This window comes from Triturus cristatus, chromosome 1_1, assembly GCF_964204655.1.
Source record: "Triturus cristatus chromosome 1_1, aTriCri1.1, whole genome shotgun sequence".
Taxonomy (NCBI): Eukaryota; Metazoa; Chordata; class Amphibia; order Caudata; family Salamandridae; genus Triturus; species Triturus cristatus.
The window spans coordinates 36,947,885-36,975,860 of NC_140579.1; the positions used below are offsets into that span (position 1 = coordinate 36,947,885).

Consider the following 27,976-nt stretch of genomic DNA (forward strand, 5'->3'; position numbering starts at 1 on the left):
CCCAAGTAGTAATTGTAGTAATTCATTATTAATATTTAGACCAGACTAAATATTGATAATGAATCATTACAATTACTATTTGGGATTATGCTTTGATTTGCCCGCAGATGAGTGCAAACGTCCTTTTGTGTGAATATTAATCCACAATGAGGGATGAATGCTATCCACTAAAAAACAAGTGTCTGTCCATCTCCTATTTCTCCTTGCTATTTTTCCAGATGTGGTCTGGAAGTGATGCCTATAGATTCGCCCGAGCATGCGCGAGTGTACATCTGTTTGGTGGCATGTCCCTAAATTAATCTCTGTGCATGTTTGAAAGACAACAACCAACACCTACTCCCTATAAGCATACATAAATCCAGCCACAACAGACTGGACTGGATCTCAAACTCTAAAAGGCTCTTATTCAACTGTCATACTTTTAAATGTTCGCTCTTTACATAGGAATAAGTATCAGATCGCTGATCTGGTAGAAAGCCGCTCCCCTGATATAATCTTTCTAACCGAAACCTTGACCGACAATACATCGGGCCCAGGCTGGAACATCGCCATACCCAGCGGTTATGTGGTCTCCTCTCAAGATAGGAGAGGCAAGAGGGGCGGGGGGATAGCGGTGGCTCATCAAGCACATTTAAACCTGCGAGTGGAAACATATCTTGATCTCCCAGCAGAAGCACTTTATTTTACTATATATTTGGGAAATGTTTTCAAACTGCAAGGCCTATTAATCTATCGACCGCCTGGGCCTAAATCCACTTTCCCCTCAAAGCTTATGAGCCATTTGGAATCCCGAATGGATCCTCACCCTTTTATCCTTCTGGGCGATTTCAACTACCACTTAGAACTTAGTAATCAACCAGAGGTAGCTTTACTACTGGATAATCTAACAGCCCTAGGCTTTAACCAAGTGGTCAAGGGTCCGACTCATACAATGGGTCACACCCAAGATGGTATTTTGACGAGCAATATGGATCTGGAAATTATTAACATTAAAGCTCCTCCTTGGTCCGACCACAGCGTAGTGGATTTTGCTATCAGAGCGGAAATAGTAGCAGCGTCCTCCCGCTCTAAAGCGCCGGAGGATAATAACTAGACTTTGGTCTCAGACGAAGGCGGATAATCTAATTACTGGGTCAATCACGCCCCCTTCATAGTAGAGACAACTCCGAGGCAGCACTGCTCTTTGACAAATGGCTGGCGGATGCGGGTGATGAAGTAGTGCCTGGTAAACGGCTTAGTACAAGTAGGACTAAGCCATCTGCCCCCTGGTACAATAGGGAGCTTAAGGTCTTGAAGAGTACTTGTAGAAGGGCTGAGCGCCTTTGGAGAGTCGACTATAGTATTGACCGAAAGGCCAGATATAACCATACTCTATCAGCTTATAGAGAGGCAATTATATCAGCCAAAAGGACATTCTATGAGACTAAGATTAAGGATGCAGGGAATTCAGCCAAGGAGCTTTTTAAAACTATCACGGCCCTTTCCAAGCCCCTTTCGGATAACATTTATCGGCCAAACCTGGAAATGTGCCAGAAACTTGCCCGTTTTTTTCAATACAAGGTGCAGGTAATATATAGGGATCTTCTTAATCTGCACCCTAGTCCGGATAGTCATAGCCAGCTATTGACAACTGGTGGGGAGGACAGTTCTGGCCTTAGCCCCTTCCCTCTCATTACAATAGAGGAAACTTGTAGATTGATTACTCTGACGAAATCAGGCTCACCTAAAGATCCCTGCCCCCCCCCCCCCCTTGTTATGCACCTTGCGCCAGACCTGATTGCTGGAGAGCTATGCGCTTTAATCAACCAGGTAATAGAGTCCGGCACCTACCCTAGAAGCTGGAAGAGCGCAATCATCAGACCGCTATTAAAAAAACCCTCATTAGACCCTCTTACACTAAAGAACTATCGCCCAATCGCCGCTCTGCCTTTTGCAGCTAAAATTATGGAAAGGGAGCTAAATAGATCCCTGACAGAATATTTAACTGCCCACAACCTACTTGATTCGAGCCAACATGGTTTTCGGGCACAGCATTCTACGGAGTCAGCCCTTCTGGTGGCAGCAGAGGAGATCCGCAATATTGTGGACAAGGGAGGTAAGGCAGTCCTAGTGATGCTAGATTTATCAGCAGCCTTCGACACCGTAAATCATACGGTGTTGACTCAGAGGCTTCAGGAGGTTGGCATTCGGGGGACGGCACTGTCCCTTCTCTCCTCTTTTCTGGAGGGGAGGGAGCAAAATTTACTTTGGGACGGGCTACAGTCGGACAGTTTTCAGCTGCCGTGTGGTGTTCCTCAGGGCTCAGCATTGTCACCCACGCTGTTCAACATCTATGTGACTCCCTTGGCGAAACTCATCAGGAAGCATGGGTTCCAGATAGTCTCCTACGCTGATGACTCTCAGCTCATAATTTCCGCGGCTAAACATTCTACTGACTTAGCCCTTAAATTCCATAGGTGTCTGTCAGAAATTATGAGTTGGATGCAGGAAAGCTTCCTGAACATTAATACTGAGAAAACCGAGATTATGGAGTTTGGTCATGGAAGTCCCTTGTGGAACAGATCTTGGTGGCCGGCAAGGGCTGGGCAGTGTCCCTGCCCCGTGCCCAAAGTGAGAAATCTGGGCATGCTGTTTGACAATCAGCTGAATTTTTCAGCCCATGTCAACAGCCTTGCATCATCCTGCTCCTTCCTTATAAGGACGCTGCGTAAGATTTTTCCTTTCATCAGCGCCGAAATGCGCAAAGCGGTGGTGGTGGGACTTGTCCTATCCAGACTAGACTACTGCAACGCTTTATTGCTAGGGATAAACAAGAGGCAGATAGGAAGGTTGCAGACTCTCCAAAACGCAGCGGCGAGGTTATTATTGGACGTCCCAAGAGATCAATCGATCTCAGAGGGAATCATTGCATTACACTGGCTTCCTGTCCATCTGCGTATAGATTTTAAAGCTATCTGCCTGGTACACAAAGCTGTCTTCGGAGGTGGTGCTAGGGACGTTCAGAAGCTGTTTATTCCTTATACCGCCGGCCGTGTGCTAAGATCGAGCACTCAGAGTCTCATCAAGATTAATCGGATTAGGAAAGCTAGATGGGGCGGCAGAGCCTTTTCGGTTCGTGCCGCCGGACTCTGGAATAGGCTTCCCCACTCTTTAAAATCTATACATAACCATCAGACCTTCAGAAAAATGTTAAAGAGACAGCTCTTTCAAGAGGCTTGTATTTGAGGATTTTGTTTCCCCTTTTGTGTTGTATGAGCGCCAAGACGCTGCGGCATTCGCTGCGCTATATAAATACGTATCCCATCCTACCCTATACTGGCAAAATAAGGTGAAGCTCCACTCAAGCCTGTGGAAGAGCAACATTGTGACGAGACCTAAGTGAATCCTGACTTGGTGCTTCCTGAACGCTTGCAGGTGCGTAGTGGCCATTTCCTCAATGCTAGCACTAAACCTTGAAGCTGTCCACATGGCCTGCTGCCAGTTCTGCTGCTGTAGAGTCTGTGTGCATTGCTCTCGCAGGTTGGTGCACCAGGAAATGGTGATGTGCATTCATTTTGCTACGAGAGCCCAGCTTGCTGAAAGCACTGTAAATATGAAAATCATTGTTTTAATATTCTTTTACACACAGTATTAGATAGGTTGCCACAAAATGTGTGAAGAGCGTTTTGGCCGGATGTACAAGGCCATTTAGCACTGTCGACCAAGGCACAAAACACTCCACTTATCGGATGGAAAACCACTAACAAGTATTGAAGCAAAGGTGCCAGCAGGTCTTCCTGGAAACCTAGAGACGCTGGCCCCTCCAACAAGTTTGTTTTCTTTATGTGGACACCCCCAACTAGCCCAATCTTCAGCAGCCATCACTCAACCTTTTTTTGCAGTTTTACAAAGCGCGAACTCGACCTGAAGTTATTGGAGCGCTTTACATAAGCACCAATTATGTTACACAAGGATATGTTTTTTTGGTAGGCACCGGGAGATTAAATGATTTGCCCAGAATCACAGGGTTCCCCAGCTCCAGAGTCGGGAGCTCTGGCCTTTACGCCACTTTGCTGCTGTGATGAGAGAGCACACCTGTCACCACACTCGTGGCTTGCTGCTAGAAGTAGCGTCACTGAGCCACAATTACTGGTCATGCACATGAACAGTGGTTCCCTTACTTGGTTTTTGTCCCCAAGGGTTCACACCTAAAGTTACCAGAGGTTAAAAATGGAAATCTGGGAAAACTTAAAGTCTCCTGACATCATTTACTTTTTTGTGTTAAATCAGGCGGTACAGCTTTGTGGCACAATGTCAACTGTGCTGAGTTTTAACACAACATTTAGGGTCTCATTTTAAAATGACCACAATTGCGTGCACTAATTTCGTACTCGGTAAAATTACACATGGTAAATACTGGCTCAGTGTGTGAGGTATTTACCAGATGAGGTATAACTTCATCAGATTGAATTTGGCACCACTGAGTGTTAGATAATACAGTAATATTGTGAGATCTCCCCCCCCCCCCTCCTCCTCCCCCGCCTCAAGGACAAAAGCATGAATAACGCATTTTTACCATTGCCATGGTATTCTAGATTTACAAATTGCTCCATCCATCTCACTGAGACACTATATAGCAGACCTTTAATGAATAACCAAGTGCCTTCTGGGAGCTGTAGTCCCGATCCACCGCAATTAATACAACTGCACCGGGGTTCGACGTTACAATTATTTGTATATGGAAACCCCAAGGGCGGTCCAGGTAGCATTAAGTCAGCTGGTATTAGTCTGTTCATATTTGGTGATCGTGTGAGGGCATGTGTTTAAAGAATGTTCAACTAAGTCAGTTTTTCTTTTAGCTTGCATCAGAAGTGCAGAGGAGATTAATCTTACAGGCCTTTGTTTCAATCGTTTAGAGGCATTAGCCCTGCTTTTCTCATGGCAGCCTCTTCACGTGGAGTGTCCCAACCCTGTATTCAGATAACATCAGGTATTTAGAGTAAAACAAGGAATCGTCTGAAAATGTGCAACTCGCATCTAAATACTTGCAAGATCTACGTGTGCCTTGTTCGTTATAGTATATTGCCGCAAAATGAAAGGAAATCATCTGGGACTCGCTGAAAAGCGGGAATAAGCGCTATATAAATCAAATTACAATTGCATTGAGTGACGGGGGTAGAGGGGCTCACAGACCTTGCGGGAGCTAACCTTGGATTATGGCAGGGCCTAGTTTACACCCCTGAATCCCATGGTTAAAGGGTTCGCTGCAGCCCTCAGCCTGCCATGGTAACGTCTGTGGCCAATTAACAGCTTCAATGTGAGAGACTGACTAGAAGTGGGGTGCACAAACAGAAGGCTCCGGGTTGCTGCCGGGGCTGGCAAGGACAGCATTTAGAAGGCAGCGCGTGTTTACCAGTGCAGGCAGAGTTAATTCAGGCATCTCCCTTAAAAACAGTCAAGAAAGGGTCAGTGAGAGAAGGTAGGAGGCGAAGATGGTGCATGAGGAACACCAGAGTATACATGTGAAAGGAAAAACAGAGAAGCAGCCGACAATAATGATGAAAGCGGGCGCAGCGCTAAACTATAAAGCGCAGCGCCCGTGCATATTTAAGGGCACCATGCTGATAGATAAAAAAAAAAAGAAAATAACAGGAAACCGGGTGCAGTGCTTGGCGCTGCTGTGATGAAATATCCCTAGCACAAAACAGACAAAATAGTCCCAAATGAAAGAGCTAAACACTTTACTCCGTAACAAAACTGTAGTTGGTTGGTGCTGCTTCCGATACATCGGAAGTGATGTATTGGAAGAGCCAACCCATACAGAGTCAAAAGAGAAGAGCAACGGAGGAATTAGCCAAAGGCAAGCGGCAGGCGGGATTACATGCCAGTATACTGCTTACTCTAGGTCTTGCAGACCGCGCATGTGCTGTCTAGGCTCGACCTAAAAAGGCAGGTATAGGCATGCAAAAGGTTGATTTGCCAGGTCGAAATGGCAGTTTAAAACTGCACACCCAGGCTGCAATGGCAGGCCTGAGAAAGGTTTGCAAGGCTACTTAAGTGGGCGGTGCAACAAGTGCTGCAGACCTACTATTAGAATTTAATCTACAGGCCCTGGGTAAATGTAGTACCACTTCACTAGGTAATTATAAGTAAAGTAAATAAGCCAATGATACCATGTTCTAAGGAGTGAGCACACACAATTTGGCATTGGTTAGTAGTGGCAAAGTTCATAGAGTTCTAAGGCCAAAAGAAACGAGATCAGAAAAATATGAAGGAGTGAGGCAAAATGTTTGGGGGAAGACCACCCTAAGGCTGATGGGTCTAACTGTCCATGTATCCGGCCCATGCCTCATTGCAGTCGACCTCAACTTGTGACTTTGCCCAGTCTGTTGTGACCAGATAACCAAAGCTGGTGCTAGCCACTATTTTTACTTTAAACTTTGAGATTGCGTATCTCCGGTTCTACTGTTTGTATATATGTTGTTTTGATCTCAATTTATTAACTTTTACTCTATTTTTCTAAATTGGTTTGGGATCATTCTTGCATTGTTTTCACTTTAAAACTGCTTGAAGTACTGCATAAATACTTTACACGTTGTCTCCAAGTTAGGCCTTACTGCTTTGGGGTTAAGGGTTAACCACCGTTAAATTTGGAGTTTGCTTGTGTCTTCACCCTGACGGACATTTTGGTTGCTGCTTGAGTGCGGTTTCACCCCCCTCAACCAGTAACCCAATTTCTTACAAGGAGCAAGTTTGGCCCACTGAACAAAGTAGTTTAAATCCTTGTTAGTGGATCATTGCAAGATACCGGGTCAAGGATGCGTCATGCAACTGTGGTTCTGAAGTAGCTATAGGGCTGCGATGCGGAGTCCTGTCTCATCACCAAGGAACCCAGTTTCTTACACCCCACAATACATTCGGTCAGTGGTCGCTCTTGGAGTACATATCTGTTAGAACCGGCGGTCTCTAGTTGGCAGAGGTATACACTTCTGACAAATAGGGACCCACCAACTCTAGTCAGGGCAAGGGGATTACACACTCAGATAACCCCTGCTACCCCCTTGGTAGCTTGGCAGAGCAGACAGGCTTATCTCAGAGGCAGTGTGTTAAGCATTTATGACCACATACAGTAATAAAGTGAATACACTACAGATGGACACGACACAGAAGTTATTATAAAAATAGTATTTTTATATAAGGCTTAGCACAAGACCAAATAACGACAAAAATATACCACAGTCTTAATAAATACTCTTTGGAAGGAAAAATAATAGTTCAAGTAAGGTTTCTTCTTGGCAAATAGTTCTTTAGCAAAGTATTCTTCTGAGCACAGTTCTTTGGCAACAACGTAACCCCCACAGGAGTCACACGACGTCGAGTCTACAAGATTCCCAAGGTTCGGCGTCGACCGCGAGGAGCGCTACGTCGAGCCTGGAGTCGCAACAGACCCCACAAGTACAGTACCTTGAGAAGCGAAGAAAACGATGATCCACGGCGTCGAGATGTCGGCGTCGAGGTCGGCGTCGATCGTGCCTCGGAGTCGGGTCAATCCGCAGCGGCGTTGAGGGATGTCGGGCCGGAGCAGCGCTCACGGCGTCGAGAAGGGCGTCGAGTCGATGCGATCAGCAGCGGCGTCGGGACGGGGTCGCTTGGAGGTAGAGCCGATACTCACTCCTCACTGGCGTTGATACCGGCGTCGAGATGGGGTCACTTGGAGCCGGGGCCGATACCCACTGCTCACTGGCGTTGCTGCTGGCGTCGATCGGGCCCGGCGGCGTCGAGACTGCAGATTTTCCCTTGTGTACTGGAAACAACACTTTCCAGCAATTCAGCGAATGGTGAAGTCCTTTGGCCCTGTGACTTCAGCAGGAGACTGGCACTCTTCCAGTCCTTGGAGATTTCCTAGCAAGTGTTCAGAGAGTACACACCAAGTTCCTCTCTCCTTGTTCCTTGGCAAAAATAAAGAAGCAGCTTTCAGGTTCCTCCACAGCAAAACAGCACTCTGGCAGAAAGGGGAGGCAAGTCCTTAGATCAGCAGGCTTCTTGTCCTTGGTACAGGTTTCCTTGTCAGAAGTGATCTGAGTTCTTGGTTCAGGGGTCCTTCTCTTATACCCCTTTTCTCCTTTGTTCCCTTTGTCCAAGCAGGGAAATTCCCACCATCTCAGGTTTGTTGTGGGTGTTGCCAGGCAGAGGCACCTGGCCTATTCACTGAGCAGGGCAGAGTCCTCAGCCGCCCAGCAGGAGGCGGAGCCAGTATTGTCACTGGCAGGAGCAGGGCTATCAGTCGCCCAGCAGGAGGCGGAGCCAGTATTGTGTCAGGCAGGGCAGGCTACTCTTCCCTCACTCTACGTGTAAACGCCCCATTCACCCCACACTGACTCACTCAGACCTCTGGAGCCACCCAGCCCCTGACACACACACCAAACCAGCAGAGACCGGTAGATAGTTGGACAAGAAAATAGCCACTTTCTAAAAGTGCTATTTTCAAACATAGAATTTAAAACCCATCCATCCTACAGGGTGTGTTATTAAATTCGGAGTTCAGGGATACTAAACTCGACTTGCTACCATGCTCCCTGAGTCAGCTAGATTATAATGGGGTTAATAATCAGTCTGCCCAGTCTGGCCTATTGGAGGCAGGTAGCCCTTCAATAGTGAAAAACGAAAATGGCTGTAATTCACTATTAGGTCATGCCACACACATCAGGGCATGACCTACCTTTTACCAACAATGCACCCTGCCCTAGGGCCTACCATAGAGGTGTCTGAAATGTGGCAAAGGGAAGGTTTAGAGACTGGTAAGTAGGTTTCCTTACCAAGTCGACATGGCAGTCAGGGACTGCACGCAGGCGCCGCGGTGGCAGGCCTGAGACACATTTTGCACGCTGCTTCTGTGGGTGGCACAACCAGTGCTGCAAGCCCACCAGCAGCAGTTTAACTTACACGCCCTTAGCACGCGCAGTGCACTAGACTAGGGTCTGAATAGTAAGTCAACCAAGCCAATCATGGTAACACCAATCAACGTAACAATTTAGCATAGGGAGCACTTGCACTGTGGCACTGATCAGCAGTGGCACAGTGCCCAAAGCAATAATCCAGCAAAAACATCGTAACCGGAGGAGGCAAACAGAAAAAAAATGGAGGAGAGACTCATGCCAATGATGCCAGGTCTAACAATATCCCATATATTTCGCTAACTGTAGGCATTTGCTTGTGGGGTCTATTGCTTTATTTACCACTCTGTGATCTATAGCAGGTGCATGGTTGCTGATGGTCTCCCAGCTCGCTCCACTTAAATTAGTTTTAGTAGTAAAGACTTAAAGCAAACAGTATCCTGAAATTTACATTTGAAGAATAGACTGCATTCAAATGTATGCTTCAGAAAGCCATGTTGCATAGTCTGATCAGTAAACCTTAGATGTTGACATAATGTAAAAAAAGCCAGGTTTGTGATTTAGCCTAGGACAGTTGTGTACCACCTACATTAAACATGATGCCCATCCCACGGGTCAGCCTGCACCTCTGGCAGTGAGTGACACGTGGGCTATACAGGCATTAGTAGACATTCACAACTCAAGAGGCTCTGGGTTTTACGTATTATGTCAATCCGCAAGATATGCCTCCTTTTAATGCTTTTTTAACTACCTGAAGTATTAAAAATATTTTAGGGAGTACACCATCATGGAGGATGTAAAATTGCAAAAAAGGGGGACTTGTGTTTTCATTCAATCAAAGGAAGAAAATACCCCTGTCTTAGGTAGAGCTACCACTTTGCAGAACAACATATTTTTCTTTCTGAACAAACTGAAATCAAGCACTTGCCTTAGAAGTTTGCACCCCTCACTTGGAAGTATAATAATCCTGTGCAAAATCTAACACTTTCAAATTGAATCTGAGTGGTGTTTGTTTATATTTCTATTGAATCTAGCCATGCTGCAATTGGGACGAAAATAAGCTGTGCCATGTGTTCCCTGGGAAGGAGAAGCTGGAGACCTACAGGGTTATCATTACAACCCTGGTGACAGCTGGAAGGTAAGGGTGCGCACTCAGCAATGTTTGTTTCTTGGTTTATACCTTGTCGCTTCTGTATTCTGATGCGGCGATGAAGCTGTGCCATGTGTTCCCTGGGAAGGAGAAGCTGGAGACCTACAGGGTTATCATTACAACCCTGGTGACAGCTGGAAGGTAAGGGTGTACACTCAGCAATGTTTGTTTCTTGGTTTATACCTTGTCGCTTCTGTATTCTGATGCGGCGATGAAGGTGTGCCATGTGTTCCCTGGGAAGGAGAAGCTGGAGACCTACAGGGTTATCATTACAACCCTGGTGACAGCTGGAAGGTAAGGGTGTGCACGCAGCAATGTTTGTTTCTTGGTTTATACCTTGTCGCTTCTGTATTCTGATGCGGCGATGAAGCTGTGCCATGTGTTCCCTGGGAAGGAGAAGCTGGAGACCTACAGGGTTATCATTACAACCCTGGTGACAGCTGGAAGGTAAGGGTGTGCACTCAGCAATGTTTGTTTCTTGGTTTATACCTGGTCGCTTCTGTATTCTGATGCGGCGATGAAGGTGTGCCATGTGTTCCCTGGGAAGGAGAAGCTGGAGACCTACAGGGTTATCATTACAACCCTGGTGACAGCTGGAAGGTAAGGGTGTGCACTCAGCAATGTTTGTTTCTTGGTTTATACCTTGTCGCTTCTGTATTCTGATGCGGTGATGAAGCTGTGCCATGTGTTCCCTGGGAAGGAGAAGCTGGAGACCTACAGGGTTATCATTACAACCCTGGTGACAGCTGGAAGGTAAGGGTGCACACTCAGCAATGTTTGTTTCTTGGTTTATACCTTGTCGCTTCTGTATTCTGATGCGGCGATGAAGCTGTGCCATGTGTTCCCTGGGAAGGAGAAGCTGGAGACCTACAGGGTTATCATTACAACCCTGGTGACAGCTGGAAGGTAAGCGTGTGCACTCAGCAATGTTTGTTTCTTGGTTTATACCTTGTCGCTTCTGTATTCTGATGCGGCGATGAAGGTGTGCCATGTGTTCCCTGGGAAGGAGAAGCTGGAGACCTACAGGGTTATCATTACAACCCTGGTGACAGCTGGAAGGTAAGGGTGTGCACTCAGCAATGTTTGTTTCTTGGTTTATACCTGGTCGCTTCTGTATTCTGATGCGGCGATGAAGCTGTGCCATGTGTTCCCTGGGAAGGAGAAGCTGGAGACCTACAGGGTTATCATTACAACCCTGGTGACAGCTGGAAGGTAAGGGTGTGCACTCAGCAATGTTTGTTTCTTGGTTTATACCTTGTCGCTTCTGTATTCTGATGCGGCGATGAAGGTGTGCCATGTGTTCCCTGGGAAGGAGAAGCTGGAGACCTACAGGGTTATCATTACAACCCTGGTGACAGCTGGAAGGTAAGGGTGTGCACTCAGCAATGTTTGTTTCTTGGTTTATACCTTGTCGCTTCTGTATTCTGATGCGGTGATGAAGCTGTGCCATGTGTTCCCTGGGAAGGAGAAGCTGGAGACCTACAGGGTTATCATTACAACCCTGGTGACAGCTGGAAGGTAAGGGTGCGCACTCAGCAATGTTTGTTTCTTGGTTTATACCTTGTCGCTTCTGTATTCTGATGCGGCGATGAAGGTGTGCCATGTGTTCCCTGGGAAGGAGGAGCTGGAGACCTACAGGGTTATCATTACAACCCTGGTGACAGCTGGAAGGTAAGGGTGTGCACTCAGCAATGTTTGTTTCTTGGTTTATACCTGGTCGCTTCTGTATTCTGATGCGGCGATGAAGGTGTGCCATGTGTTCCCTGGGAAGGAGGAGCTGGAGACCTACAGGGGTATCATTACAACCCTGGTGACAGCTGGAAGGTAAGGGTGTGCACTCAGCAATGTTTGTTTCTTGGTTTATACCTTGTCGCTTCTGTATTCTGATGCGGTGATGAAGGTGTGCGCACACTGCATTCCGCAGACTGAAGTTAGGCGGCAGTCCTAGTAGGATAAGTCAAGCACGTAGTATGGTGTTTTTGTTGTTGTTTTTTTTATAACTTTAAAGTTTTACACAATGACATAATACTGGTGTGCAACCAATGGCAGCAAAAAGAATCATGTAGTCCTAAATCATGGTGGTGCAGTTCTAGAAATTGGTCCAACCGCTGATTCGCCTCCCCACCCCCCCTTCCGCAAGCATTAGCCAAGTATAACAGACATTTAATCCCCCCCTTCCTTTTCTGCCTAGCTGCTCACTTCCTGTGCACTTTGGTGTTATTGTCTGATGGCAGTGGTTCTCAATCAACGACTCCTTTAAAGGTGGGAAGCTAGGTCCACAAGATTGAAGCCAAACAAGACTTTAACAAAAGAAAAAAATCAAGCAAAATCTGTTTCTAGGCCAAACATGGACAACTGCATAAAACAAAAGATACATTGAAAAAAAGCTTTTAATTTAGATCCCAGGAAATCTTTTTAACCACTGATTGATGGTGTCCATGTCTTACTGAGACGGGCTAAGAAATGTGCGTGAGTAATGTGCAAAACGTGTTCATGTGCTGTCCCCAATGTTTCTGTTCGTTGGGTTGTTTTGGGCAGAGCAAACGCAGCCTGCACTTGAGGGTCTCCGCATGAGTTCTGAACTGCAAAACAAGAATGGACTGTGTGATCCTCGGATGTACTCGGAGAAATCACATCCTTGAGCCGCGATGGTTCTTCACAGCCAAAACCTAGGGACAGGGATGCAAAGCTCTAGGTGTCCTTGCCTTGATCTTCTCAAGGCTTACAAGCAAACTCGTCTGTTCCGCGCGGCCAAGTGAAGGATCCTTGTGACTTGGGGCGGTGGGTTGGGAAGTCTTAGGCGTTGCATTAAGGCCACAAGAAACATTTGACAGAATTGCACGTCATGAAAAAAGCCAAACCCACTTTTTGAATCTATTATGGTAACTTTCCTTTTTATATAGGACAATTTTCTGAAGGGAGTAACTTCACTGCATTTGTTGCAGAGGAGAAATGAAAGGGGGCAGCGAAAATGGGGTCTGGATACGGTGTCTGGGACGTTAATGTCACTTACTCCATTTAATTACCTCTGCCTACTGACATTTTGGGTGATTAAATAGGAAATGCAAAATTAATGGAGGAAGCAAACAGAATATGTTGCAGAGAAGTAAAAAAACTAAGTGCGGTTTTAGGGAAAAAGTGTAGCATCAGGAAAGGATCTACTTAAAATAGAAAAGAGGAATTGGTTGGGCAAACGTTAGCATAATTTGGGTGTGCGGCAGTGAGAAAGGCAGAGAATAATAAAAAACAAAAAAAACGGAAGATACAAGAATGAAAGCAGAATATTCATTTAAGGGCCTAATCCACGGGGGAGAAGGGGGTTGTGCTCCTGAAAATTAAATCATTTACTCGATTTCCATCAGAATTTTTAAGAAAAACTGAAAAAATTCAACAAATCTGTTATAAATCACCAGTAATAAAACTGATGGAACTGCCTGGGAATGCAGGCATTTGAGGTAGTCCAGCTAGATGCCCTTTTAGACTTCAGTTCGCAGGATACATGCAACAGAAACAATGATGGTTGGGCTTGCCAGCCTTTGATCAGAGGTAGCATGTCCTTTAGGATTATTTCCAGAATTTAAAACTTTAACCAGGATTCTCTAACCTAAACAGATGGGTTTTTTGTATGTTTGACTGATGCAGGGGAGAGAATATAAAGAAACTCCTTTATTCTTTATTTGGCATTTTACACCTTACTGTGGCTGCTGCATATGCAGGAATTTATATTTTCTTACACCTTCTGCATTTCTGCCTTAGGTCTTTAGTTCAATAATATGGGTAGATAAAGCCATGTTGATAATTGTCTTATTTGACTCTATTTTCATTTTAGACTTGTTTCTGCAAACTTCCCTCATGGTCACTTTTCTCATGTATTCATTGATGAATCCGGGCATGCCGTGGAGCCTGAATGTGTCATTGCAATAGCAGGTATGGGTATTTTGGTATCTTTGTCTCACATCATTTGCTTATGTGCAACATTTCTACATCTTTAACTCCTGGCCTTGTCAATTGTGAAGTTTCCTCTCATTTTGGATGAGATGATGAGTCAGTGGTCTTAGAGCGCCACTGCGAGGAAGTAGCAGAAAATACTCTTCCTTGGTGTGCATATTTTATTCTGCCCAAACCCTGAATGAGCCTTCTGGAAGGTCTTTAAACTTTGAGAGGGTTTTGTCAACTCCGTGCACCTAAAACAATATTCGCTTTGAAGAGGTTCCCCCTATGGATGACCTTTTAACAGACTATGTCAATGCGATAACGTTTTGCCGCGTCACATGAAGCGCCTCGAGACTTTGGTAATGCTCCTCAGTTTGACAGTATTGATAATGGTCCAAGAGGAGCAGCCAGCATAAATCTTTAGTTCAACCGTTTCAGGAATAATGGATGCAATGGACACCCTGACCAACAAAGATGGAGGACAGCTGGTTCTAGCAGGTGACCCGAAGCAGCTCGGGCCAATCTTGAGGTCCCCTGTCGCCATCAAACATGGTTTAGGTGAGTCCAAAGGTGCTTCACGTATACATTTGGGTTTACAAGAAACCTTTGAACTGTAAAATTTTGGGGATTAAAATTTGGAAAAACTTAAAATGAAGATGAAGGGCCCATACAAATACAGCTTAATAGAGTGTCTACTTAAAATTGTCTCTTTACTCCTGGATTCCTGTAGCTGAGATGCACAGGCTCTTAAGTTGTGAGATAGTGTTGACATAGTGAAAGAATAATCGCAAAATGAGTGCCTTTGAAATTGCTGCCACCCTTGCTTAGGCCATTGATATTGTTCATTTGGCATCTTGGTGGCACTTGGTTTCGCATTCGAATTCCAATGCTACAAAACAATCTGATCTGTGGGTAAAAACAATGCATTTATTTAATGGGATTATAAATCCAGTTGCTCAGAGTAATTATGTAGGGGTATGGAAGTGAAAGACCAATTTTGGTGTAAAAGTGTGACCTATGTGGAGGTGAAAAAAGGTCATTCTCACTTGAGGGTGGTGAGACCTGTAAGTTCAGCATGAAACAAAAGAACATTGGTGAGGCTTCCTGTTCACTGAGTTGAAACTATGAAGTACAAAATGTACTTGTACAAATCTTCACTCACCCTTCAAGCATTGTCACGAGTAGGGATAGAACCACATGGAGAATGACCTGAGGTGAAGCGTCAGTCTTGTGAGGATGACTAACACATGCCGCCAGCTGAGGATCAGGACCCTGTTCAATCACTGGTGCTCAGCTGAGCCTTTTACCCTTCAATGCAGTGAAAAGGAGGGCTCGCCTATATTCTTTTGTTTCATGCAGCGCTATGTGACGTCTATGTGCTTACCTACTAGGAACCTTCACTTAGCTTCTCCTTTTCTGATCCTTCATTGAACCTGTAAGAGGAAGGACCACTGAGGCAAGTCCCTGCAAGTTAAAGGATGTAATTGATGACACGCCCTCCATCATAATTTGTTGACTATGAACACAGTAACCTGTATTTCAGGAAATTCCTGAAAACTGAAATATTTAGAGTAGATATTTCTTGAAAGCCTTTACAAAAGTGTGCCCTTTGTTAAGTGGGATATTTGCTTGTGATTCATGTGGAGTTTATGTTGCTGTCTGTAAATAGAAACCAGAATTGGAAGAAGGTAGACCATTATGAGGAAGGTTGTACAGGAGGGTTTCTTGATTATCTCCTCACAGTGGCCTCTGATCTTGAATTGATAAGGCAGTGGTGCTTTCAGCATTCTGTTTTGACAACTTTGTGGCTTTATCTTCTTGAACCTTTTGCTTGAAGTTGGGTTTTTTGTTTGAACTAAGTAGTGAAGTCCAGGCTTTATGGGTGTACAGTACTCTGCAGGGGATTACAAATGTTCTCCACCCACACTGTGTGAGATCATCATTCTGATTGTTCTTTTCAATTCTTCATCTACTGGATGTACGTCTTGTTTTGCATTAGACCGTCTAGAACCCTGGACACCCCCATTGGCTCACAAGTCTTGCCACCACCTGGGCCTGATTAAAATAAATATATATATATATAGGTGAATGTATGACGATACTACGCGATCATGTTGATCGCGGTATCTTACAACGCGGATTTTACAACGCAAGTCGTTTCAACGACTTGCGCTGGAGGGCACTGGATTTAGGGATAGTACGATTTACTATTCCAACACCAGTCTACGTACAGTAGGGAAGGTATTGGATAGTAAATCGTACTATTCCTTAGCTTACAGCGCCCTCCAGTACAAGTCATTGAAACGACTTGCGTTGTAAAGCCCGCGTTGTAAACCTACCGCGGTGAAATGCCCGCGTAGTAAAGGTAGTCTCCCATATATATGGTGTGTATATATGTACTACTAAGTGTTTAACTCAAACAAAACCTTAAATCTGTGCTACTAGATGCATTAAAATGGACTCTGCCACCACTTTTCACCCATAACTCAGACTTAATTGACTATGTTCTGTACAGAAGATCTAAAGCAACTTTATGATGGTGCCATACTGCGAAAGACAGGAATGTAAGAGGAAGAGATTTACTACATATTTTGAAAGGGTTCCCAAGGTACTGCAACCATAAGGAAGTGTTGCAGCGTATTTATGAAAAGGCTAGCCATTTGTTCTAGTAAACTAATTAAGGTAAAGTCTTCTTCCTATTTGACTTTAATAGTAAGGTGAACTTCTTCTTTCCTCTCTTTCAGACATGTCCTTACTGGAAAGACTCATGACCCAGAACTCCCTTTATCAAAAGACTGACAGAGGTTTTAATTCAGTGTTTGTAACTAAGTTACTGAAAAACTACAGGTTGGTCTTTAGAAGATTGTATGCATTTAGTTTGTAAAACAAGGCATGATGGTACACTAGCCACTTTACGTTATTTGCAATTATGTGTAGTATAGGCTCTTTCAAAAGAAGCCATACAAGTTTATTGAAACCTGATGGTGGGGCTTTTCAGGTTGTATTTCTTTGAAGAAATTGGTATTTATGCTGCAAGAGATTGAGCTTCAGGGAACAGTATGATTAACAATGGTTACATATGGCAAGCTAGCAAAATATTAAGTTGTACTAGATCAGACTTCTCCAATGAGTAGCTTGAGAGCTACTGATAACTCTCCAGCTACATAAAAGTTGCTCTCCTGTAAGCAGCCCACCCTATTAAATTAGAAGATGTTGTTTGGTTGAATTAATATATGTATACCAAAATCGAAATGTGTATATTTGAGAAGAAAATGTATGTATTCTCATTATTGCCATGATATACGTAAATATATTTGAGTGATGAGCCATGCGGCGTAGGTCAGACTTACTCCTATTACCCTGGTGTATTCAAGCTGTGGCTTTTACGTATTGCCTCTGTAGAGACTTTCCAAATCGGCAAAGCCTGGTTTACTTTACTGCCTGCATCCCTGCACACTCTTGCTATCACTGCTGGGAATATTGCGTAGGGTAGTCACGAACGTAATCTTGTTTGATGTAGTCACTGTTACACCAGTACTATTTGTTAGCTTGGGATACATTTAAATGAGCATAAATAGCTCTGGTTACTGAAAAGGTTGGAGACCCCTGTCCTATATCATTAGTCATATGTGTTAAATCACAAGGTGTTTTCAACCGCCTGCAAAGGTTGGAAGCAGCAACATGCTGGGCTGTGTTTTACTGTCTATATTCTCTTAAAAGATCGCCCTCTAGTCTATACCATCCATCTGGCCATTTTTCAGCTAGTGTGAGCAATCCATCTCTGTCCCACACCACTTTAAAGTTTGTGTTTCTCTGAATATCTTTTGTGTTTTTGTTGAGAGGGAGGTCTCTACTTGTGTTTGTTTGAGGAGGCAATCCATGTTTCATTTGTGGCAGGCGGCTTCAATCCAGGAAGTGGTTCTGTATCATTTAAGTACATGCCTGAGAACTGCATAACATTTAAGTCTCTCTTTCCTATTCTTTGGTAATTATGTTTTAGATTGTGTGTTTAGATATAGTGAGTGTGCATCCAGGAGGTAGTTTCCAAGTGTCAGTTGGGTCTAATGATGAGAAGCGTAGGGAATCCAAGTACAATGGAACGATTAAGATTCATTTGCAGAAGAACAGTGTGTCCCCATGGTTCTAAACTTCAGACAAATAGGTTCCAGGCCATGTTGTGATTCAAGGGTGCTAAAGCAAGATCCCTTGATTATAAAGCTATTGTGATGAATGTAATTACTTAAGATGGTAGATGCAGCAATAGGTTTTAGAAGATTTACTTTGTGGCTGCTGGTAGCACAGGAGTGCTCTGTAGAAGTGCCCAAACTCGGTTATGGGGGCTAGCAAACAGTTTTGAAGTCAATAGGTTATTTGCTCCTCAGGCAGCCTAATGTTTTCCTGGCTCAGATTCGCTCTCTTAAAGCCATAGATGAAGCCAGTTACAAAGATTTGGACCAACTTAAACTCGTTAAATGCTACAGCTGAGTGCCTGGTGTCGAAACGTTTACAGAAATTAAGCTTTAACTTGACAATTGAAACTACAAGCATTCTCATTTTAACATGATTAGGATGGGGTGGAACTTGAGCAATAAGATAAAGACCCAGAGATGACATTCAAATTGTGACGCAAAGTAAGCAGGAAATATAACTTGCAGGTGGGGGGGGTGGGGTTGGTGTCTAGGACCACATTAATGGAGGTCAGTATTAAGGTGGTTTGGTCCACTTGCCCCCCCCTTCCCCAGAAAAATAATTTTGGATTTACCATTTTGATTCATCCAACCCTAAATGTGTTATTCCTTGGACCCTTTTGATGACCACCATCCTTCTCACGTCTAAGACCTATATGGGTGTTGTCTACGTACATATGTAAGCCAATCACTTAGCAACTGGAACCTGTGCTGGAGGGGTGAATATAGGCATTCAACATAAATTTTGATTGGGCAGAGCCCTGTGGCACCCAGAAGGAAATCTTGAAGGTTGAGGACATGAAAGAATACAAATTTACTGGGTGGATGCAGTCAGGGAGTATGTGAGGCAAACCCCCTGAGGAGCTCTCCCCTCAAACCCTACCCAGCACTTTAAGTAGCCAAGTAGCTTTGAGTGGACATCCAATTGCCATTGGCAAGATGGAGGCCGTTCATGTTAAGCTGGGCCACTTAATATTCTGAACACCCATCCGGCAACTGGTACCTATCCGACCTGCTGGGGTCCCCCCTGGTGCTTGCCTTTTCCCCCACCGGGTACCTTATGGGGTCGAATCCAGGGCTCTACCCCCCACCCCTCGGTCTCAGTCAGTGCTGGGCCAACTGTTGTTCCCTTGCCGGCGGGCTGAGCTTGCCACCCAAGTAGCATCCACCGTGGCTGGAGCTGGGGATGCGGTTGACTTCAGCCCGGTAGGGGCGGAGTCCTGTGATCACCGCCGAGCGCCAACTAAGCTGTCTCAACCCCCTGAGGAGAAGAGAGCACCAGCTGGGGCAGTGGGGTACCCTGATGTGCTAGGGCCCCAGAGACCTGCAAAACACCACCTTCATGGCCTGAGAGGCTGGCGCTGATGAAGTAAAGAGAGCAACACAATACTACTGGCCAGACTCCATGTGGACAGTGCACCTTCAGCTGCATGTCCCATTGGACACACATTTGCCCAATTGGTACTAAAACCTACGCATAACGCCAGTCACACCCTTGACCTTCTTTTTACCATTTTGTCTGAAATCACTGTAAAATCCCCAGTTCAATTATTATGAACTGATCACTATCTTTTAAAATTTTGGATTCCAATCACTTTGATAAAAAACCATGATTCTACATTACGTAGCTCTTGGCGTAAAATCACCTTGCCTCTTTCTTTAGAGCATTTCCGCCCTGACCAAATTAGCTCTGACATGGGTGTAAACCAAGTATAACATATCCTAGACGAGGCAATCTTAGCCACACTAGATAAAATTGCTCCTCTTACACAGGTGAAGACCAAGATCAGAATCGCCCCCTGGTTCACAGATCAACTAAAAACTACAAAGTTCGTGTGTCGTACGGCGGAGCGAAAATGGCGCAAGAGCTAAAATTTGGCCGACCGCGATATATATAAAAAAAATACATCATGGCTATATGAATGAAATAAAAGTGGCAAAGAAATCTTTTCTTATTGATAGGATTAATAAGGCTGAGAATTCCTCCAAGGAACTCTACCAAATCCTGAAGGAATTTACAACTCCCAGAAATCATCCATCAATACCTGACTCTCAACTCTGGGCTGACTCACTTTCCAATTTTTTAGAAGAAAATTTTTTAGCCATCCGTCTATCTTTTTCATCACAAAGCAATAATTTTCATCCAGATGACGAGCCTTGTACCTCCTTTGACCCTCCTTATATACTGAACGAATTTGCCAAATGTGACACTAAACAAGTCTCAAGAGCCATGCGAAAGATAAAATCCGTCTCTCCCACCGATTCTGTACCTCCTAAATTCTTTTCCATTATTGCTCCTGCTTTAATGGATAATATAACTGATCTATTCAACAAGTCAATTTCGGATGCAGTTTTCCCTTCGACCTGGAAGGTAGCCCGAGTGAGACCAATTTTGAAGAAACCTACGGCGATTCCAAACTTCTTCCAAATTACCGTCCAATTTCTCTGCTCCCCTACCTAGGGAAAATGCTGGAACCCCTTATCAACCAACAGCTTGTTGACCATCTTGAGAGCTACAGTCTTCTGGACCCTTCACAGTCCGGTTTCAGGGCAGCACACAGTACTGAGGCAGCTCTGGTCGAGGTTGCTGATGACATCAGACGGGCATTAGATAAACATCAGTCAGTTATCCTTGTCCTCCTCGACCTGTCGTCTGCATTTGACACCATCTCCCACAGTATTTTAGAACAACGGCTTTGGGAGATTGGTGTCAGAGGTAACGCCGTGAAATGGTTCAAAAGTTATCTATCAGGCCGTAAAACTATTGTTCAGATGGGCAAAAGCATTTCCTGCGCTAGATCTGTTATGATGGGAGTGCCTCAAGGCTCTATTTTGAGTCCTACACTCTTTAATCTGTACATGACTCCACTGGCCCCGGTGATCAGAAAATATGGATTTGATGTCATATCGTATGCTGACGACACACAAATCCTAATCACTCTGGGTCCAGATCTTATTGAAACTAGGTCACGTTTTAAAAATTGCATGTCCCACATTGATAGGTGGATGAGGAGTAACCATTTCCAATTGAACAGCACTAAGTCAGAGATTATGCTCTTTGGAAAAGCGCCCGAACATTGGTCACCCGATTGGTGACCATCCGATCTGGGCACCTGCCCAACTCCCAAAGAGGTGGTCCGCAATCTTGGCTTTTACATGGACAATCAACTGTCCATGAAAAGCCAAATAAATCACATTATCAGCACGTGTTTTGGAATAATGTGTACTATGCGTAAAGTTTTCAAATGGATTCCCACCTCCCTTGGCACAAAGGACCCCACATCTGCTGAGGAGTGCTATGGTTGGTGCTGTGGTGTGCCCCTTTGCACCACGGGAATGCAGAGTGCTACCTTCTCGGCCTGAATGGCCGAGGAAGGAGGGACAGAGGGTGATGCCACACAGCCGGCCTGCCACTTCCAACCACGCCATGCGTGGACACTGCACCTTCAGCTGCATGCCTCATGGGACAGACCAGCTTGGAGCTGCTGAGGGTAGCGCAGATAGTTCTCACTCCCACCTTCCTTTTCAGCATGCCTCCTCCCACCCATCTGTGTGAAGCAACCCATGGACCGGTGGGATGCAAGGGGCCAGTTGGCCACTGTGATGGACCTAGGACAGTCTCCCCTTCCTTAAACTTAGAAGCACCTCTAGCCCTGAGATTGTGGCTTAAGGATATGACCCCCACATGGATGCCTTTTGATTCTGGCAGTGCAACCAGAGGAGCTGCTGCTGATTCCCTCCTCCCCAATTCTCCCCTTAGTCCTCCTTGGGTTGCACAGCCCTGTCCCCATGGTTAAGGGCAAGCATGCAGACAGTGGCCAGTTGGCAAAAAATGACAAGTTCACCACGCCCGGTGGGCCGACTTGTGGACCCTGGGAGGCAATGGAGCTTGGGCCCAACCAAGTCTCCCCAGAAATGATTCTTCAAGCAATCGAGACAATCCGGGCCGCACTGGAGGATTGAATTGGGGGAGTAATGGTGGTCGTATCCTTGCTGCGACAAGATCTGCGCATCCTTTCAGACCGCACCAACGAAGCCAAGGACTGTATTTCTTCAGCAGAGGACCAGCTCTGCTCTATCAAGGCCGACCACACTAAACTCAAATCAACAACAGAGCGGCTGCAACTGTGTGCAGAGGATGCCTAAGCCAGATCACGCCCAAACAACCTCTGACTGGTGGGGTTGACCAAGGGCCAGAAGGGCCCACATCCGGAGAAATTCCTGACTGACTTGTTTAGATCCTGGATGGCCCCTAAAGCCTTCTCTCCCTGCTTTATACTGCAACATGCCTATTGGGCCTTAGTATCCACGCCCCCACCTGGCACCCCTCCACGCCTTCTCAACTACGCAGACCGAGATTCTGTACTTTGTGAGGTTTGGGATAGAGGTTTTTTAGAGTGCCTTCAAAATCCTACTCTTTCTGGGCTATAAGGCCACGATTCAGCATCAACGTAGGTCCTTAATAGAAGTCAATCAAAAGATGAGAGCCATGCAACTACAATATTCACTACTGTACTTTGAAGAACTGAAAGTCATGCACCTGAGGATATCACACTTTTTTTTAGACACCTGAGCGTGCATGTGAGTGGGTGGAGGAGCAGCATGACTTCCGAGGACAGCATGGAAGAACCCCCTTGGTTATTGTAGTGGCTCACCAGAGGAGCACCAGGAGGCCTCGGGCCGCTCCCAACCTGCGAGTAAAAGCCGCTGAATCATTATTCTTGTTGTTTACACTTATAAAGTGTACCTTTTAAAGGCATTCTGGTGCTTAGACAACCTTCCCAAAAACATTTTCCAGTCTATCTTGAAGGTACATCCTTTAGTTCTATCTTCTAGTGCACAACTGGGTAATTGGGAAAGAGTCAGGTTTACAGATCCTTCTTAACTTGAATCAGGCTCTTAAAGGGAATGGCAGCTTGTTTCACAGCTGGGCAGCCCTCACTGAGAATGCTTGGCCTCTATATCTCTTTTTCCGATATTGCAGAATACATAATAGATTGGCTTAGGAGGAGTGTAGGTTCCTTGCTGGAATGTAGTGTTTGAATTTTCTTTGTAGCAGCCTAGGTCCTGTTTCTTATATTGCCTTCTGCACAAACATTTAAATGTGATCCTCTCTTTCACTTGAAGCCAGTAGAGTTCCTTACTGGTGCCAGAAGAAGAGGCATGTCTAGGTTTTTCTAATGCAAGTTTTTCTGCTGCTGCATGTATTCCATATAACCTGTGTATTAGGGAGCCTGGAGCTCCAAGTAGCAGCGCCTTACAATAATCATCTCTGCTTAGAACTGTGCTTTGCACCACTAGCTTCTTGCTGGCTGTGGCAGTAGTGACTGGAGTTTCCCAAGGTTTCGGTGTAGTCCAAAACATGTAGCTGCTGTCATATTGACATGTCTACATAGAGAGCTTGTCATCCATATATACTCCCAAATTGCACACTGACTTTGATGTTTCCAAGTTGCCTTTGCTTGTCAAAGGCCAGAAATTGTTTGGGAGTAAATGAGGGTTATTAGAGGGTGAACAACATAGACCTGCAGTTTTCTCACCATTGAATTTTAGCGAGTTGCTGTTCTCCACTCTTCCACCTCTCTTAGACAGTTATGGCATGCTTCTAGTAAAGTGTGCCTATCACTATCTAACGAAAGTATCAGCTGCACATCATAAGCATAGATCACAAAGCTAATGCCCTGTGATTGGATAATTGTCAACAGTGGGCATTTAAAAGATTGGTAGAGAAGGGTAGAGCCCTGAGGTACCCCGTGTTCTACTTTTAAAAATTCTGACTAGAAAGGGGGATTTAAGATCGCTTGTGTTGTATTTAAGAGATAGAATTCAATCCACTTTAATTGTGTACCATCCTCGCCTATATCTTCTAATCTAGATAGAAGTATTTGATGAATGACCGTGTCAAACGAGGCGGACAAGTCAATCAAGATCAGGACCGCTGGTTGAACTCTGTCAACCATCATCTGGACCTTATCCAGGGGCGGCTTCTCCATGTGGGTGGAGGAGCGTCGCCCCACTGCTTTCTCGCACTGCGAGAAGCAGTAACATAAAATGGTATAAATACCATTTTATGTTACTGCTTCTCGCACTGCGAGAAATCAGAAGGGTTGGTTGGGGGTGGGCAATCCTGCAACAGGCCAGGGGAGGAGTCGCTAGCCCAATTTTAGGGATTTGTGGCTTCTCCATAGGCGCCTGGCTAGGCGCGTCCCCACCAATCAAAACGCTGCCATTGCAGCGTCGTAATTGGCTTAGGGGAGGGGAGGGAGGCTGCCTGGTTCCTGCGAGGAGCAGAGAAGCAGAGATGATGTGGGACCGGATCGGGCCGGCTAAGTTAAGTTTTTTTTTTTTTTAGTTGTTTTTTATAATTAAAATTAAACCTCCATACCTCCCCCCCCCCACGTGATCCCCCTCTGCCCCTCTGACCCCCTCACACCTCCTCCGCGAGACATGCCGGCCACGACTGAGCTCATCCATAGCAAGTCCTAGTGTTGTCTACATGCTATGTGCAGGTCTAAAACTAGTCTGTTTTCTAAGAGGTTATGATCTAGATAGTTTGATGGTTTCATACTGAGATATCTTTCCAGGACTTTTACCATGTAGGTGAGTTGTGTCATGGTGCAGCGGGGAACCAGGATTCAAGACGGCACGCACATGCGCAGCAGAAGGATTCAGACAGCACGCGCATGCGCAGCAGAACTGAGCGAGTCAGCGTTCTAGCTGTCCGCTCGTCCGCACAACCCGGAAGTGCCTCACTCGCCTGGGAAGCGCTGCCGGTTGAGACCGCATTTAACCGCGGTATTCAACCAAAGCAGTGCTTCCAGTACAGAACCGGAGAGCGAGCCTTCCGCTTGCCGCCTGACCGCCGCTCCAGCCTTGACATCCAGAGACTAGGTTTTTGCCGACCCGCCTTGCGTCACCCTTGCTTGGCTGCCTTCCTGACTCCTGCCTTCCCAGCGCAGGAGCGCCTCAGCCCATATTCCCTTGGCCCTCGTCTTGACTCCTGCCGTCCCTTGCCTCTGCCTTTCCGGTGCAGGAGCACCTCTGCCCCCATAAACTCGTACAGCACCACGCCGCAAGTGCTCACTGCTGTACTAGGGTAACGCCACACCGGGGCGCCCAGAAGTCCCGTGACACGCACAGGGTAGCGTGTTCACGGCATCGTGTGCCCTCCATAGACCTCAAGAACGTCACTGCGACACACACAGGGAAGTGTGTTCGCAGTAGTACCCTGATTTCACCGCGCCGGAGCGCTTTACGCTGAGACATACTGCGACACGCACAGGGAAGCGTGAATCGCAGCACCTTTAATTTCACCGCGCCGGAGCGCTTTACGTGGAGACATACTGCAACACGCACAGGGAAGCGTGAATCGCAGCACCTTTAATTTCACCGCGCCGGAGCGCTTTATGTGGAGACATACTGCGATACGCACAGGGAAGCGTGAATCGCAGCACCTTTAATTTCACCGCGCCGGAGCGCTTTATGTTGTGACATTTTGTGACATTTCATTTCGTTCCTTGGAAGCACCTCCTCCTTGCACGTCCGCAACATACTCCTTGCTGGCAGAAGAAAAGCCTGGATCCACTTGCCTTTCAGGTGACTATGTTTTGAAACCTGGTGCTAGATGAATGCATAGCATGAGCAAGTAGGTTAGAAGCTGAACCCGTTTATTAATCCACGGGTCCTTTTCTCTTCTAGTTGGCGATCCTCCAACACACCCTCAGACAACTTAGCTCCTGCCATTTCCCCTGTCTCCTTCCCCTGGTTCCATCCTCAACTCGGTCAGTGTATCCACCTGCCGAGGTGTGGAGGGGAGCGGTGGAGGTTGTTCGTGTCGTCTCTGCGAGATAACCTCACAAGTATACCAGGTAAGCCTTGTGGGGCCTTGACAAGTTGCAATATTGACCAATAGTTACTAAGCACTGATGGGTATGCTGTAAGTTTTTCAATAGAGGGGTTATTAGTGCTTTCTTCCATGTGTGTGACCAGTCATGGCTTGCAATAGGGCTGACCAAACAGTCGGGGTACTCAGAGTGGTGCAAGCCACTCCTTCCCGAACCCACCAACCGCCCACCCCCAACCAGGCATACCCCTACCTTCTGTTTTGCGCAGCATGAAAATTCAATTTTATGTTTCTGCTTCTGGCACTGCAAGAAAACAGTGGGGCGGCGCTTCTCCGCCCAAATGGAGGAGCCGCCCTTGTGTGTAACTCTGCTTGTAGTTAAGGACTGATTACCTATTCCCATTTCTACTAAAAATATGCAATCTGACCATTTCTTCCAGATTCTGGGTGGCACTGGATTTAGTAGTGATCACGAAGAGATGGTCATAGCTAAAGTTCTAAAATCATTCTGATTCCATCCTGGTTCCATATTTTCTAATTTAGTGACACCTTGGTTTATCTCGTCTGTGGTGGTTCTGTCTATTGGAATCTGGCTCTCCTGGATGGGTCTGCATTTATCAGTGTATAAATAGGGATCCTCTGTAAACACACCCAATAGATGATTACTCTATACATGGGCCAAAAGACTGACTTAAAATTGAAATGTTTTTATTACTTAATCATTATATTTTTTTAAATTCTGGCATGCAGAATATATTAATGTGTGAATCACAACAAAAGATATGACAAACAATTATCCACACATTCCCACAATCATACTACAGTACATCATCAAAGTGCAATAATTGTAATAGTCCAAAATTGATTTATGCTCCATTTAACATCATGATTATCATGATTAACAATGATTCTCAGGGCGTGTCCAAGATGGCGATGTGAGCAGTCGAGTTTTGAGCTCGCTCCATCACGACCACCAACCATCCTGAGTTTGGCCGCCAGGGACCAGCCAAAGTCCTCCGAACCTGCTACGGGGCGCACCGTGGGCATCCCGCGACTTTGTCAAAAGCTATTTACAGCAATTTGGACCACGGGGAAGCTGTGCACTGAGTCGGAGACTTTAGCTCACGCTTGCTGCCCTTCCCCTACCAGACCCTCGCTAAAGGCGCACCTGCCCGCGGAGGCCTGATTCACCCCCGGCGGCCTCCCCCTCGACTGAGTACAACACCCGCGAGCCCCGCAGCTGAGGCAGGGGCTCATCAGGTCGGAGTGCAGCCAAATCGAGCCCCCCCTGTGTGACAGTCAACGCCGGGGGAGCACCGCTGCATCACGTTGGAGATGGGCCCGGCCACGGATTAAGGTAGGCCACCCGTGCTCCATTCCCCTTGAGCTTGCCTCAAGGCTTGCATCACCAAGGTCGGGCTGGGGCCCCATATTCCTCCGTGCGCCCCACCCCCTCCATATCCAAGGACCCATCAGGCTGCAACAGGGAGACCCGGGACTTATTCACTGGGGTATTGTGACCCGACGGAATGCTGCTTAGCCCAGCGCCCTGCATATCACCCGTCGCCGAAGGAGCGCTACTGCACCATACTGGAACCGGGCCCGGCAAGAGAGACAGGTAGGCCGCCTGTGCTCTACATCCCGTGGGCATATCCCGAGCCTAAACTTTCCCCTCCCACCGCATGCACGTATTCATCAGTCAGCACTACAGGGGCCTGAGACTCAGACCTCCTCACTAATATCGTGTACCCTGCAGGCGCAGCGAGGTTCACAAGACCTGCCATACCTGGGTGCTCTCTAGCCCTGCTTCATTTGGTTCCCCAAGATTCACGGTTAGGCCGCGCACCTACCTACTGCTTTGCCACTGGCGCCCCCTTGCTCATCGGAAAGTGGGGCCTGATAACTTTTTCCTCTTGCCCGGCCTCGCACCTGAGCAGGGGTGAAGATCGACTACCCCTTCTTGCTTGGGGGTGCCTCCAGTAGTGGGGCA

General features: G+C 46.1%; 1 protein-coding gene across 1 annotated transcript in view; it reads left to right on the top strand.

Moving 5' to 3' along the window:
• Positions 1 to 27,976, top strand: part of LOC146869280 (RNA helicase MOV-10-like) — a 283,487-nt gene that overhangs the window by 109,022 nt on the left and 146,489 nt on the right. The window contains exons 7-10 of the mRNA XM_085633089.1: positions 9,908 to 10,011; positions 13,853 to 13,950; positions 14,395 to 14,514; positions 16,701 to 16,803. Of these exons, the coding sequence (XP_085489215.1) occupies positions 9,908 to 10,011; positions 13,853 to 13,950; positions 14,395 to 14,514; positions 16,701 to 16,803 (425 nt within the window). The remainder of the gene's footprint in view (positions 1 to 9,907; positions 10,012 to 13,852; positions 13,951 to 14,394; positions 14,515 to 16,700; positions 16,804 to 27,976) is intronic.